At 41.2% G+C, this 16,680-nt stretch overlaps 1 protein-coding gene across 1 annotated transcript in view; it reads left to right on the top strand.

Moving 5' to 3' along the window:
* Positions 1-22: 22 nt before the first annotated feature.
* GFOD1 (glucose-fructose oxidoreductase domain containing 1) overlaps positions 23-16,680 on the top strand; it is a 78,959-nt gene continuing 62,301 nt past the window's right edge. The window contains exon 1 of the mRNA XM_026064257.1: positions 23-306. Within this exon, the coding sequence (XP_025920042.1) occupies positions 54-306 (253 nt within the window). The 5' untranslated portion in view covers positions 23-53. The remainder of the gene's footprint in view (positions 307-16,680) is intronic.

Here is a 16,680-nt window from a genome sequence, read left to right as displayed (position 1 = left end):
GAGGCAGGGCGGGACGCAGGCGGGGAGCGGCCGCGACGCCCCCCGCCGCCGCCATGCTGCCCGGCGTGGGGGTGTTCGGCACCGGGCTGACGGCGCGGGTCATCGTGCCGCTGCTGAAGGCCGAGGGCTTCGCCGTGAAAGCGCTGTGGGGCCGCACGCCCGAGGAGGCGGAGGAGCTGGCCAAGGAGATGAGCGTCCCCTTCTACACCAGCCGCATCGACGAGGTGCTGCTGCACCAGGACGTGGACTTGGTCTGCATCAACTTGCCGCCGCCGCTCACCCGCCAGGTCGCCGTCAAGACGCTGGGTGAGTGGGGCCCGGTGCGGGGAGGCGCCGCGGCGCCGGCTTTTTGCGCGCCGCGGGGATGGCAGCGGGGAAACCCACCTCGGAGGCAGAGCCGGGCTCTGCTGCGATTTATTTATTTATTTATTTATTTATTTATTTTCATTGATGGATCATTGATTTGAAGGCAGGGTTCGGGCTTGCCGGAGCTGTCGCAGGCTGAGGTTTGGGTGCCTGCGGCTCCTTTGTGCCAGGCTCCCTCCCCACCTCGGAGGTGGCGATTTTTTCCCCCATCTGTCTTGTGTGTGCCTATTTTTTCCTCTTTTTTTTTTTTTTTTCCCCAAGAGGTGTTCAGAGCCCTTCAGGCTTGCGGGTGCCTGATGCAGAGATGAATGGCTCTGCGGCAGCCCGGTGTGTAATCCTGCTCTCCTGTCCCTCTCCTGTCCCATCGGGGCTTCTCCCCTGCCGCCGCCGCTGCCGCTCTTGGATGCTCACTCAGCATCGCCAGCACCAGGCCTGACATTTAGCCCAAACGGTAGGGGAGGACCTGGGCGAAGGGGACAGATGCCATCTGTTTCATGTTAAAAAAGGGAGAAAATAACCCTGAGTGCATTTGCCCAGCGGTTTTCTCATGTGCCTAACGCTGGAGCGGGGGAATTGCTCATCACTCTCTCGCTGGAGAAAATACGTGCCCGGGAGTTTGTGTGCGCAGGAGGCTGGGGTCTTACTCGCTCTACCTTTCCGACACGACTGGAATAGGCCACAGGGTCACCAGATGCAAACCAGAGCCGGAGGCAGGAAACCGTGACAGAAGAGGAAGTATTTTACGCAGGAGGCTTAATTAGCATCACATATGAAGGAAAGGAAAGGATTAAAAAAGTAGGCAAAGGTAGTTGCAAAGATTCTGTGGTTTTAATGTGGAAAAACTGGGCCATATTCTGCTTTCACTGCTGTGAGCATATACCTAGGCTTTGCTCTTTCAACTTCATGATGTCTGGTATTTAAACATTTGTTTTCTGATGGATTTTAGTGGGAGTACCCTCCAGGTCTGTGTGAGTGTAAGGGAGATCTTAATTTGGCCCTACCGCTGTAAGTGGGAAAATGTGAAAGGGAGGGGACAGTGTAGTGAGTCACCTTTGTAGCTGACTTCAGAGAGGTTTAGGTGAAGTCCAGGAGTGGTCAGTTTGGCTCTGAGGCTGCAGTTATGTAGGCTGATTGTTATCACTGTTTACAGCCTCCCAAATGTGTCTGGCATGTAGTAGTGTTACATCCCTACTAGAGCACTCATTAGATTTAGTTACCGTCCTCACACCCGTAGTGTCAGTTAGAGTTTTCAGTCTTTAGAAGGACAATTAAAGGAGAACCTAAAAAACCCTAAAGTTCTGTATTAATGACCTAGGTGTAATGTAGGCATCTGTCTGGAAGCCCTGCGCAGTGCTKATTCCTGTATCTGGAAACATTTGTCCTCGAGTTGAGAGACTTTGCTCCTTTTTTATATATACTTTTGACTTTTTCTCAAGATACAACATTTATACCAGAAGGTTGCCTCTTGCCAAAGTGGTGTGTAAATAGATTTGTTTGTAATGCAGAAATACGTATCCCATAAAATGTAAATTATCAGGGAGTTAAAAGACAGTATCAGGGTTATTGGGTTTCACATTTGACACATATGAATTTGTGTGGTGACAGTTGTGAAAGTTCTGCTGACTTTCAGTATTTAGTTATTTTTCTTTCATATGATAYGTCTTCCTGCAGGTGCTGCTCTTGTAAGTGCCCCAGCTCGTTTCTGCTCTTGGAGGTAGAATCCTGTGAGATTTCAGGCAGACGCTAGGCATCTCTTGCAAGAACAAGACTTCTGAAATAAAAAAGAAACACAATTGATGTGATTTTTGAAGGACTTAAAGTAATATCGTGATTTGTCCCTCTCCGAATATTTGTGGATAAGGAAAAAAAMCTATTTCCTGAACCTGTGCTGAATTTATGAATGATGCTAACAAATTGATTTAGCTGATATGTTACTCCTAACTTGCTGATGCAATTTGCTAGCAACAGACTAAAAAAAAAGGTGTTCTCTCCGTACTGATTGGTGCTGTACCATTCTCAGTTTGCTTTTACCCCTAGTTAATTTGTTTTCCTCCCATTCCCCAATGTTAAGGTATTAATATGTTGCAATTGTAGTAAAATATGTAAGAAAACACATGGAATGATCATTAAATAGGGATTAAACACATGATAAGGTACTAACATGCAATATGTGATGATTTTTTTAAAGAATATTATTTAAAAGATCGTTATTTACGTGAATATCTTTTGGACTGTAAACAACTCTTTCCCCCAGTTATTTCAGATTTAAATTTTTACTGTTTGATTTTTTGAGTTCAAGCATTAGATCTATAAAAATAAAAGTTCTTGCGCACTCGAACAAATGCAAACAAGACACTAGAGCAGCAGTTCCCAGACTTTTAAGAAGAAAACCTCAGAGCTGTCAGCTTCTCCTAGTCCTTCTGGTGCCTCATGGCTTGGGGACTGGTGTGCCAGGGAGTGATTATTTTGTTTCAGTCACTAGATTTTCTGTTTTGAGGGGAGGAGTGTAATCACAATCATTAAGCAGGGGTTTCAGAATCCTCTGGTAAGCTCTGGCAGTGTTGTGTAGGTTGAGGAAAGCAGAAGCTGGAAAATCATCAGTTTCTGTGATAAGGAAAGGATGTGGGTCTTAACTTTTTTTTTTAACTTTTCCTTTTGGTTTGTTTGTTTTCTCTTTAGGTTTCATACAAGAAGCACTGTATGGCATCTAGTGGTAGGACATGGACAGTGATACTAGGGGTTTTATTCATAAAATGAGTCTTCAGGAGGACTAAAAATGGTGTTATGCTGCATTGCAGCAGGAAAGGTTGAGAAAGACGTAGGTCATTCATTAGTAAACTCTGGTCTGGTTTCCATATCAAGAGAGATATATCTGACCTGGGAAGAGTCAGGGCCAAACTTTTTTCTTACCTGTATTATATTTAAAATTGGTTTGTTGCCAAATATTTTGTTTTCRTTTGGGAATATTTCATTCTCAAAAAGTAAAAACACAAGGAAGCAGTTGGCAGCATTTCCATCTCCTGTCCAGAGCTGTGTTTACGCAGTGAATTTGCAGCACTTTATGCACTCTGGCCTATTTCTGATGCAGACTGTGGATGCAGAGATGGGGTGAAACAGGTGTCCTTGCAGCTGTGTTTAACTCAGACACTGCAGTAGGGAAAATTCAGTTGCTTTGTTTTCACTAGTATGTCCAACATGTAGATGTATTGCTTTTTTAAACATATTTTTTCACACAATGGCCCATCAGCAGCTATTAAAACACAAGTGTGTGAATACCATCTTTAGCTTGGAAAGTCCCCAAACTGTAGCTTCCTGGAAGCTGGGAGGGAGAAAATGTGAGAAATATGGCTTTAAACTTACCCTGTTAACTTTTCCTCTAAGCATCTGTTACTTGTCTCTGTTAGAAACACAGTTCTGAGTTGTATCAGACTCAGTGCAACAGTTCTTATGAGCTAGACTGATCTTGGGCAAACATCTGGAACAGACCAAGTTCAAGGGAGAATTTGAAACCAGGTTGGCTTTGGCAATGACCAAAAGCAGTAATGAAACCCATAGCTGTTTAGAGATGTCTCTGAAATGCATTGATGGTCTCTGTCACTTTCTGTGTGAAAGGAATCCAATTCCCTATTTGCATTTACAAAATAGGGCTGATCAGCCCTTTCTCTTTCCCACCTCTGGTCTATCCAGCTTGCTTAGGAGTTCTTTTGTTTATTGCTGCTTTTGTTTATTGCTGCTGTAGTTGTGGCTGCTGGATGCTTGGATAATACAAAACTAATATCCCAACTGACTTGCTGATTGGTGGTTGAGAAAAATCAGTGGCAGAATATTTGGGTGAGCACAGAAAACAGATATGGTGTTGAATATGAGTGTCTTCTCTTTTCACTGAGCTGAAAAGTTTGGTATGCTTGCTGGAAGTGGTGGTCTGCTTTTCCACTGTCCACCCACATCAGCAATATAATTGTATCCCAAGCCTCAGCAGCAGCAGGGGACACGTTTGCATGCAGAGACAAAATATGTCCCCAGAATTCTTATTCATCTTTAGCATCAGAAGAATTACTAGTACAGACAGCATAATATGACCCTCCACCTAGTTCAAAATGGTCAAAACATGAATTTTCACTATATAATTTCTCCCTAAGTTCAATTAAATTTGACATTCTTCAGATTCTGACTGAAACTGTTGCCCTGTGTGACTAAGTAGCTGCCACATAACGTGAAGTAATTTACAGCAGGTGATGCTGAGAAAACCTTGATGATATTTCATCTCTAAGTTGAAGGGAAAGTTGCAGCCATTTCCGTGTTTCTGGTTCTGTYGGTGCTTTAGTCAAGTCAACTAAAGAGAACTTGTTCATGAAGTTCACATAAATGTTTCTGGGGAGCAAACATTTTGCTTTTGGGCAAAATCAAGTGCCAGATGTTTTTAAAACACGTCTCTGGAGATGTTTACTTCAGCTCTGTTTACTGAAGTGTCTTCACTTACTCTCTCAAGTAATAGACAGTAAACATTGAGCTGTACACTGAATATTCACAGTACATATTCACAACCATGTCTACATAGTAGTATTATTTTTAAAAGTTTATACTGTAGCAGCACATGGTAGGAGTCCATTCTGCTTGGGGACTATACAGATAGAATATGACTTTCCTAGCTCTTCAGAGTTTCTTTCTCCTAAGGAACACTTAAATTTGTTTGCCAACTGGTGCTTCTTCTACACTTGATTGTGGTCACGAGAGAACATCTTTATTTAGGGAGGAACACAAAAAATTGTGCTGCTGAGATCCTTACCTTCCCACATCTTATCAGGAAGCACTGACATCACATAGACTTGTGATACAGGCCTGTTGTGAGGAAGATGTTTGTGAGAATCCCTTGTTAAAGCACTGGCATCACCGGATCTGCCTGTGAAGTGGGAGGGAGCTGCAGGGAAGTGGTTCATGCATCTGATGTAATCTATAATTAATGTGTGCCTTCTCTTGCACCCGTGCAAACCATTAAGAGGCTACAGGGTTGTAGCAGGGGCTAGAATTTGGTCCAGAGTTTGTAAGTAGTTTAGGATCCTCTGGGATGAGATGTTCTGTTAAGGTAAAATATTATCATGACTATTTATTATTAATAGCAATGTAATAGTTGTCCTGCAATATTGAGTTTAAATTTGGCCTAACGGCAGTGACATTGAGCAGAACAAGCTCTTGTGCTTGGAAGGCAGATGACTTTGCAGCATATTAAATGTGAAGTATGTGAGTTATGGCCGTCTTATTGCAAAAGAGCAAGTCAGATGAAGTGCTGTCTATCTTAAATCAGCAGAGCTGGGAAAGTCTGTGATACCTTTTTTTTGCTCTTGACACATACTGGAAAGTCATCCCAACAGCATGCTGGCAATCAGCTGAAGGCCCACATCCCACTTGAGTGATAATGGTATACCACAAAAAACAGCCCCTAGCTCTTCCATTGACTTTCTGCCTAGTACTGCAGGCCTTTACTTCCAGCACTATTCCTGTAAAATTCCTACTGAGTTACTGTGTGATTGGGCCTCTTAGTTCAGGTGAAGAGCACTGTTTGAGTACTATAAAAATCAGAATCTGTAGTCATGAATTTTACGCCGTCAACAACTTGTTTCTTTCCTGGCCCTCAAATCAAAGGCACTTCTTCAGTTTTCCCAGCTGACCTGTTCTGTCTGTATTTGATGAAAATAAATGCCAGTTCAGTTGTTGCAGTGGTAGTGTTGGTTGAATGCCTGGTATGGATCAGACTTTGGATAGCCTGGCACTGAACTTGCACCGTGATGAAGTACCTGCACTTGACTAGACTGAGGAGCAACCAGTTGTGTTAGAAGTGGTTGTATTAAACCACATTAAGGAAGTAAGATTCCGTATCCATATTGATGTATTTGTGTTGTAGCATACAGTCTGTACTGTTTTAAATTAAAGTACCTGGTGTATCTTCTTTAATTTGGGGGTCCCAAAAGGCTGCCATTGCAGTAGTTTAAACACTGATTGTTCTGTTTCAGCTGTCCCACAGCCACGCTGTCTCCGAACCAGTGTGGACGGGTGAAGCGGTACAGACAGAAGCTTTTGAGGCCTGCTGCAGGTCTCGTCTGTTCCCACTGAACCGGAGGCCTTGGAGGTGGGGAAATTAGCAGCTCCCTCAGTTTAAGACGCAACTGTCCTCCAGCTTTCTGCCCCAGTCCTCTGTCAGTGCTTACCATGCCCTGTAGCCAAGTTGGCTGAAGTGAATGCATGCCCAGGCCCTTGGCTGCCATACTTTGCCCTGTGATTTAAGCAGCAAGATGGGATGCCGGAGCATGGAAGCGTGCTCCCTTCATCAGCTCTACTACCAGAACCTCTGACATTCAGCAGAGGAGCAGCAAAGGAAGAGAGCTTTGGTAACATCTGAAATTGCTAGTGTTTGGTTTGTCAAGCTTTGTTAGGCAGAGCCTATGGTCAGTGCAGTAAAAATCTGACTTTTTTTTTTTAAAGACTGAAATAGATTATGCCATATACTTACTGGTCTGTTAGTGGGGATGCGGTTAAATTTGTATAAATGCCCCTTATATTCATCTGGCATGGGAATACTCCATGCAGGTATAATGCAGATATATAGTAGCAGCGCAGTTAAAATAGTTGGTTTTGGGTGCCTGTGGCAGAACTTTGGGAAGCTTAGGGACTGCCTGGATACAGTCAGTTTTTTGCTGACTTATTGCCCTTTGTACAGACCATTCAAATTGGTGTCAGGTTCTCCTGGCAGCAGTTTGCCATCGCTTTATCATAGTATAAAAGGCTGTATGAGGTACTGGAGCATCAGGCCCAAAATGCACAACTAGTGTAACTGAATGTGAGACTGGTGGAACAGGACTTTTCTCTGTGGTGCACCCCCACGTGCTACCACAGGTGCTGATGGGCCAAAAGGGACTTTTGTCTTAAAAAAAAAAAAACAAAAAAAACTTCATGTAGGCAAGATTTTAAGACCTCTATCTGTGCCTCAGCACTTTCTATGCCATTTTTCTTGCACTGTTCTCGTCTTACTGATACGAGTAATAGTATGAGACATTTTCCCCACCATGGGTGATACTGGAAAAACTCTGGTCAAAGATCACTAGTGCTGTTTCCATCACAAATGTTTCCAGGGCACCCTTGTCAGTGTTAGCAGTGGTGCACTAACATTAGCAGTGCTGTGATGTCTTGATTTGGTGTTGAAAATGGCTGAAAGAGCTAAGTAGCTCTTTCAGGCATAGCTTTTGGCATTGCTGACAAAGATTTGACAGAAGCAGTGCTAACTGGGAAAGGCTGGAACTAGTAAAATCATCTCTCACCAACAAAGCAGGCAATACTGCTAAAGCTATGCTTTTCCTGATATAAACATACACCTCTGTCAGCATGGCTGTGCGAATGAGGATCACCTTTTATGTTTCTCTTGCTGGCATGGCTGATAGGGGGCAATTTAGACAGCATCTCAGACTGTTTGTTTTTGGGGTGGACCATCCTTCATTTCGCAATACTAAACTAAAGAGTCTAGTTAGCTTAGTTTAGTCACTCTACTAAACTAAAAAAGAGTCTGTGCTAAGCAAGTAGGAAACAAACAATTATGTCATAAAAACAACTTTTTAATCAAGTGAGAGCTCAAAATATTTCATACAGTTAATTAATTCAAATTACAGAAAAAGCTGTTGTCATTTCAGTTATGTTTAAAGAAGATCCTAAAACCATGTCTATGCACAAAACACACTGGTATTGTTAAAAAGTGGCAACAATTCTCCAGTGGATGCTGTTACACAAACAGAACAATGCTTAGCATAGTTTTGTTCCATAAGAAGATGAAAGAAAATCCTGATAAAATGTGTATTTATATTAGCAGAACTGTGTCCAGGCTAGGTATTGTAATTATTTAACTACTGGAGTAAAATTTTGCATCCCTAGCTGATTTGGCCCTGCTAACAGGGAAAACAGTGGAAAGCAGATCTTTCATTATTAATTTTCTTGTTTGCATAGCTTTCTGCCTTTATTCTGACTTGTAGTGGCCACTGTATCACCTACTGTGATACTGAATTGTCTGATCCCTCTTCAAAAGTTCTTTCTTAGGGATTTTCTTTCATGTTGCTAGGTTTTGGAACTTTTGCTGCTGGGCGCTCAGTGGTACAGATAAATGATGATGAATGAGTTGTCTTTTGAGTGAGTATGTTTGAGTGAGAACTCTGCAGATGAAGGACTTGTGTGCTGTCTCTGTTATTTCAGGTTTTGGAAGAATACTAAATAATAGAGGAATTAAGGAAGAATGTATAGATAAATACAGAAAAAGAAAATATATTGGGCAAATACAATTCCAAGATTTTCAAGCTTCCTGCTATTGTCTCTTCTGTCTCTTTCTTTTATAAGCCTTCTGCATGGGTGTGTGCTTCTTATGTGTGTGTGAATGCTTCTCATGCTTAAAATTGGTACTGGGGCCCTACATAACAGATACAGAAGATTTGCTATCTGACTCTGGACATGGATAGCCACGTGCAGCCCCTAATACAGGCAGGATGAAAACTCTGTAAAATGCAAAATAGACTGTGCTGTCTGCTTCTGTTTGAAAACTAGGCAAATTTTGCTGAGGCACATTACAACTTATTGCACTTTTCTTTGTGTGTACACTAGAGACTTTGCACATTTAGCAATAGCAGTGGCAAAACACGAATGACTGAAATGGAGTTAAATTTCTAAGACGGCCAAGACTGGTATTTTCCACTGGCCAGTGTGATGCAACAACACCCTTAACTGTTAATATCAGTTTGCCACAGCATTATCCGGAGTTGCTAAGAATTGTTCTGGTTTCTTCAAACGACAAAAGTAGAAGCATGTACCCTACTACTTTTTACTTATTATTCATATTATAGTAGCTCGTATGAGTCAGCTGTCAAAGTCAGAGACTTAATTTACAAGGTCATTGTGCATGCATGCAACAGAAACACAGTCCATATGCAAAATGGTTTCAGGTCTTAAGTCTTGATTTAAACAAATTGATTTGAATGGACATGTAATTAAACTGGAGCAATCCCCTGTGTAGATTCTCTAAATTGATTTAAGACCTGGTCTGCATGTAGATTTTGTACCAGTATAATTATGACTGCAAGGAGTATGATTTCTTTAATGTAATAATTGCTGTATAGCCATTAGAAGTCCAGCTGGTGTGACTCCTGGTATGAATGCTGTTCTACAGGCATAAGGGCGTCTGTACTGGTACAGGTTATTCCTTCTCCCATGCAGAAATAAGTTGTCATTTTGCATATACATTTAGAACATTCAGCTGGTATAAATGTAACTATGTTATGGGTGTAGTCCAGCTCTAGCTGTACTGGTACAGCCGTGCTATTAATTTGTATAAAGGCTGATGATTTTGTATGAATTTATGTGATGCTCAAGAGCGGAGGAGGCTGGGTCTCACTGCTCTGCAAAACTGGAACTGGATACCCTCTTCCCCCCAAAGTCAGACAAGACTAGTGCACCTGCTAATTGTAAGCATAATGAAGCTAAATAGTCGCTCTTTCTCCTTGAGCACAATGAATACCTTATATAGCTGCACTTCTAGATGGTAGAATTGGCATACAGGTTAGCATAAATATCAGATTTTACTAATACACACGTATGCAGCCTGATCTGCAGGATAAAAGTGATTGTATGGAAATGTCAGGGACAAGATCTAGGTGGAGAATGAGACCCTTGCCTACTGTTTTGCTTTGGAAGGAGATAATAACATCCTTCATTTTAGCACAGTCAGTGCTAATGATGAAAGTTGTTATTCATCAGACCTAACTCCTAGGTTCGAGCGTGGTGCTGAGCATAGAAAATGAAAACATGGTGTGAGGAACTTGCAAATGAGGCAAGTAAATGGAAGTAATGATTGGTAGCAATATAAGAATAAACATAATCATTTAACACGGAGTAAAATTATTTTTGTCATTTGCTACTGTGCCAGTGTTTAATGGCAAGGTGGAAGTTGGTGCCTGCAACACTGTAGCAGCAGCAATCACAGCTTTAATGAGGCAGATGTGAAGGGGAGAGGTAGTAACTTTGTTTTGCATTCTTATGTTTCCATGGCTTTTAGCAGCAATAAAGACCCTTGTTTTGGCACTTCCTTGCAGTGAATGTTTGRCAGTCTTTAGCTCTTCCATCTGGTCATTATTTGCCAGGAAATGCCCAGAAGGGAGGTCATGGCTGAATTAAATACTGTCTCTGGGGTACTGGGCTTCACATGGCTAATGAGAAGCCCTTAATAGAGAGAGCTTTACAGAATGCGAATGGAGTCAAGCAAGGACAGATAACCATGAAACAGTAGTTTCCCTTGCTGTGCTGAAGTGACATTGCTTAAAAATATGAAACAAAAGGCTAGACTGAACACTCAAAATTCTTTATTTTTTTTATCTATACATATGCACTTTATATACATTGCTCTGTATGTGTGTGTGTATAAAAATTAAATAACATTAATGTGAAAAATATATGTATTAAAAAATTCCTGGAAGTCCCTCCCCTTCCTTCACTTCCTTAGTCCATAAAAGACAATGCAATTGTTGCCATTTTATGTGAGGATAGGAAAGGGGAGAGAGAATAGTGTAGGGGACATCTGGAAAGTGCTTAGCTTAGTGCTTAGTGTCATCAGCAACTCCAGCCAAGCTAGTGCACATTCAAATACATTCCAGAAACACGCCTGTGAAAGATACTTTTAAAAGATCAGATTCTGATCGTATTTACTCCACTGTAAATGCAAGTAAAACTCTACTGGATCAAAGGAAATATTTGAGGTTTACATTGTGTTACTGGGAACACATTACGGTCTGACACACAACAGGGAGAGGAGACTGGCCTTGCAGAACTGGGTCTTCTGAGCAAAGGTGTTTGTGTCAATTTAGAAAATGATTGGTGGGAGTCTTGGGACATGGTTCTGCAAATCTTGCTTACTTCAGTAGTCTCCTTGAAGACAAAATTCCTAATTCCTTACAGAGAATATTTGTCAGGCATTATAACTCATGGAAGTGGGAATTTGCCTCCAAACTGCTTTTGTACCACTTCAACAAAAAACGAAGATATAGTTACATCTGTGCAACTCCGCAGCTTGGATGTGGTTGTGCTGGTATAACACATTATGTCAGCATGTCTGTAGGAGTGTAAAATAAGATGGAAAATATTTGGAGTGGAGCTACTTAGAAACTTTAGCCATAGCCTCTGAAAGTCATTCAGTAAGTGAGCATGACAGAACTTGCAGAACTCTTTTGTGACTTGTTACTTTCTTTGAAGGAACTTGGAAATTTAGTATTGTGAAAGATACTTTGTGATTAAATAATATGAGATGTCCTGATAAATACTCATTTCTAAGGCAGAGGGCTAAGCCRTACCCACTAAGATTAGTATGTGGAAACAAGATATAACATTATTCAAGTACATGAGAAGATGTCCTGAATATTGTATCCTGATTAACAGGCAGAACTCATTTTTGATGTCGGTGAGGACTGCCGCTTAAAAATCAGTGTTATGAGATGGCCTGTTGGTAGGGATAACATCTTTCTTTGCCAGACTAGCCAAAGTGCGTTTGGACATAGTACATGGCTATTGGCATAGCTTGAGATAATTGTGAACCTGAAGTGTAAGACTGGCCATACATAATTTTACAGACTCCATTATCTAACCATTCAGAGAAAATATTTTGACACGTTGTTTGTCAAAAGTAAGAGAAAATGCTATGCACACAAGTCATCTCACTTGTATCTCATAGAAAGTGATATGTTTGCCTGTGAGATTCAGTGTTAGCTAGCAGATTTATTTATGGCTTTGATTATAGGGCTGTCTGTCTCATGACTCTTCATATAAATTTAATTATGCTTGGTACTGTTGTTGTCATTGYTTGGAATTACAGATCTGTTCACAGATGTCAGGTGATCTTCCATAAGGCCCAATGTGCAGAGACATTTCAGCAGCTGCTGAAACTACACCTCCTATAGTCTCTGTGTAGAGACCTGAGCTTTTGTGTGTCAGATGTGCACAAAATCGTTGCATTGTACTCTTGGTGGGTATTCGATGAGACTCTTACAAACTGCTCCTCACCACTCTTAGTAAGAATGGCATGATGAGAATAGGCATTGGGCCTTCTGTCATTGCCCAGCGCTTTCATTCTTCATAATGTAGGTTGTATATTTTAACTAGGTTGGAGTTACTTGTCTTCCTGAAGCTGGCCTGATTTCATCTTTCAGGACTCCCAAAAGTAATGACTGGATATGGAGCCCAGGGAAATTGAGAGACTTGTTGAAGTTTGTGCAGGAAACTGGCAGTACAGACAGAAATAGAATCCAGGTCTTCTGACTTCTGTCCTGTTATTTAACCATAGGACCCACTTTCCTCTATGGCTGAACGCTGTTTCAGTAGAAAGCGATGATTACAAACATATTTGAGCTGCTGAAAAGTGGCAGTTTTTTGTGTTACTCTTAAGTCTTTTCCCTGGATGATTTTGCAGGTGGGATAAAACCAGCACGGAAAAAGGGAAGTGGGGATAGAGCAGGGAAACCTGATTCCTATTTTTTTGATAGTAGAAAATAAGCTCTGAACTTCTCTTGTTGGTGTCCCTTTATAATGCTTACGGGGCAGCTTTTGAAGGAAGTGCAAGGAATTTTTCTTCAGAGGAGATTCGTGGCTGGGATGTAGAAGGGATGTAGGAAGATCCTCAAGAATAAAGGATGCCCACTTTTGGGGTAAGCAGGGGCCTCAAAATAAAATTTAGAGTGACCTGAGGCTGCACTGAGTTTTAGGATTATGTCTGGCACTGAATATGCTTTGGGTTATTATTGCAAGTAATCATCTTTTCAATGTTGGAGCTTTATTTAATAGAAGCTACAAAGATGTTATTAAGTCAGTTTGCAATGAGCAGTGATGGTTCAGCAGTTGGGAGATTTGTGTATTTATTTTTAATGAAATATGGAGTTTCTTTTCTGTTATGGCGCTCTGCACACTAGGAAGACCTTTTCTTTTCTTTAACAAAAGAGGTAGGGCCTTTCGGGGCTGACTGGTGCAACTGCTTTTTTGGAAGACAGACAATAGCATACATGTGTATAAGGTTTGTTACAAATACAACCTTGAGAACAGGCTTAAGCCAATGCAAGCAATTTCAGATTTACAGCTGCTGTTAAGAGGTGCTCAAGTGTAAAAAAGATACCTAATATAAGGTCAAGGCATTTTTTAATCCTGCAGACCACTTGCCTAGAGCCTCCTGCATTGGGCAGAATAATCAGAGTGCACTGCGTGAAAGCAGGTAGAGTGCTGGTAGTTGCTGAAGGTGGCATGTACAGTCTCACTGTGTCATAACTGTGCTTGCACCAAATGGGATTGTCCTGTAAAGAGCCACGCATAATCAATTTCCCTTTCTGATTGCATTTGCATTTTAGTGCATTTCACTAAGTCAGTAAGTGGGCAGAATGTTTAAAAATATTCACTTTGCTTGATACTCGAAGGAGAATTGTGGGGTGATGCTCTAACCTCTGAATCTCATTTTGGCAAATCGTTAAAGGTTCTCTTCAAGTGTCTTAAGCACAGTGCAACAAGTGCAATCTTAGCTGACCGTGTGACCACTTTATCATCATGAACAAAGGAAAGGAGTGGATTTTGAGGCTTATGCTTACTTGGGGAAGGAATTACTCTCACATATCATTTCACTGGAAAGTAGGACACATAAAAGAATGAATAGTACAGGAATTGCTTAAGCTGTCAGGTTAATTCAATACATAAAAATAATAGAAACTTTTTTTTGTTTTACCACTAATGAATATATTTTACCAAACCATTGACAGTACGTTGCTTTCACCCTCTATTCAAGAGGGCTGCATATTTTCAGAATTGTCCTAAGGTGCCTAGGCTGATGAAGTATGCTGTTTGGAAGTTCGGATGTTCGCAGCGCAGTTCTGGACAAGTGCAATAATGACAGATATTTCTGTGTTTTAAAAGCTGTCTGTCTGATCTAAATATGCTAGCCTAAGTTGCAGGTAGACCATGTGGTGCTTTAAGCTGGAAACTCTGACTGTAAGAACCAATCGCATCATGAGGATTATAATCTTATGATTATAATGCACRTAAATATATATACGTACTCTTATTGCGTGCATTAAAAATCTCTATTTACAACAAACTTTGGATGGGCTTGCGCTGCAGCAGTAGGCTTATGAAGTCACTAGGACTATTAGTGCAAGGAAAAACTATGAGAGTATTATATTCTGCAAGTCCCTCCAGCAAATAAAAATACCTGAATTTGCAGTTGTGTGTTGTCAGGAAATACATATCTCTAATAATATGCAAAAATACAACTTTTCTGTTTTCTGTCTTTCTCTCTGTGTTTCTGTCACTTGCTGTATTCTTTTATTCCTGGTCTCATCTGGCATTGTAAAGCCTGTCGGGGCCTAAAATTAACATTAGGGAAATTAAAGTTGTGGATAATTATGCTACTTTGATTTGCTGGCAACCAGCAGTGGGCATAGTGTCTTGAAAAAGCATGGCCACCGAAAATGAAAAGTCAGAAAATTAGCTTCAGMCTAAGAGTCGTTTTACCTCTGGTTGGGAAGTTGTTTACCACAGGGCTCAGTTCCAGTTTAATAAATTTGTCTTATCCCAGTCTCTAAACCTGTAATTAAAGACTACAAGAGATGGATTGATGTGGACATAGCTAGGATATTAATGAAAATATCATGGATGATGTGGGAAATAATATGACTTATATACTTTATTTAAAGAAACTGGAGAATAATTCATTCAAATGCCATGAGTTGTTGATCTCAGATCTTGTTTCTTCTTCTTTTGAACCTTCAAGAAGCTGTAGATTGCTTTGTGCAAGACAGTGAACATTCAGGGCCATAATTCGAAATTAGATATTTGAAGGCCAATGCTCATTTCAGTAGGTTTCAGTGGCCTGTTACTTTTCAGGCACACAAGCCAGAAACAAGAGCTTTGTGGAATAGTCTGAGATTTACATGCAGATTTTGTAGAAGAGTTTAATCATTAGTGTCCACACTTGTATGTCCTTGTGTGCTAACACATCTCAAACTCTTACCCGTGAAAATGGGGATGCAGTTGGTTTTCTTCATTCCTTCTGTGTTTGGGATTAAATTACAAGATGGAGTAGGTGAAGAACGCTGTGGGCAGCTGGGGACAGAAATCCCTATGTATCTGCTTCCCAGCTGTACAGAACCTCTAACCCTTAGTGTAGAACCATGAAAATACTCTTCTCCTTCTGTGCTTTTTCACAGCTCTGACAAGAAGTTTCACAGTGACTGGAAAACTCGCAATGCTGTCAAGAGCTGCTAGTGTCGGAGAGCTCACTGACTCAAAGCACATCCAACAGTAGTGAATGAAGCAAGGTAGAGTTAGTTTGCAGGGCTCCTGCAGAAAGTGAGCCGTAGTTTGGCTTAGGGGATGAAGGAGGGAGGTGGCTATGTCACAAAGTATTGCCAGTCCTCACCTCACCCGTGCTCTGCACTTCTCTTCTCTCTCTGGTTGCTCCTGTGTTAGTAAGTCTGCATTCAACCCCTACTGAGGCTCAGTGTTGTGTTCAGATTACAGATTTATTCAGCTCAGTGTGTGAAAATCACTCCTATATACAGAACGGAGGACGTTTTATGTACTTCTGTGCACAGCACTGAGAATTACTTAGTGGCTGTGGTTTGTCATGCCCTGGATCTAACCTTGGCAGCTTTGGGGCCCCTCTTGCAGACTGTCTCAGTACAACAGTGGGAATTTCTGGCAGTGTATAGGAAGGAGGTTTTGGGCATTTGTCTGGGCATGGTAGGACCCCTAGACAGCTCTTTCATATCTCTTTAGGTGAAAAGCAGTAGGATAGATATAATGTCCTGTAGACAGTCAGTTCAGCCTTTCAAGTAGAATTTAAAGAGAATGAAAATAGTCTATAGACCTCACATTAGCCATCAGTGCAAAGGTGATTTTTAGGTGAGAGGCATTCAGGAAGACCCTAGTAGATTTGCATTCCAAGTCAAATCCTAAAAGATGCAGAGCCCTGAAGAACTCATTGTCTCTACTGAAATTTAATTATTTAAAATCTTCCAAATTTGGCCCACTTAGAGTTTGATCAATATTACAAGCATGTCAGGACTCCCAGGTGTGACCCTAGATGAACTTCCACATGCCTGAAATCTAAAGACTTGAAATTTGTTATTGGCAGAAAGTCCTTTGTTTGAAGTTGCTTTCTTTCCAGCAGTTATTGTTTTGTCCAGAACTCCCAAAGAAACTGGTCTTCTACTGAACACAGCATTACATAAAATGGAAGGCCAAACCCATTCGTTTGCATTGTCTTGG

This window comes from Apteryx rowi, unplaced genomic scaffold (genome assembly GCF_003343035.1).
Source record: "Apteryx rowi isolate R43461 unplaced genomic scaffold, aptRow1 scaffold_212, whole genome shotgun sequence".
NCBI lineage: Eukaryota > Metazoa > Chordata > Aves > Apterygiformes > Apterygidae > Apteryx > Apteryx rowi.
Note: the sequence above shows the minus strand (reverse complement) of the source record. Positions and strands in the feature narration are given on the sequence as shown.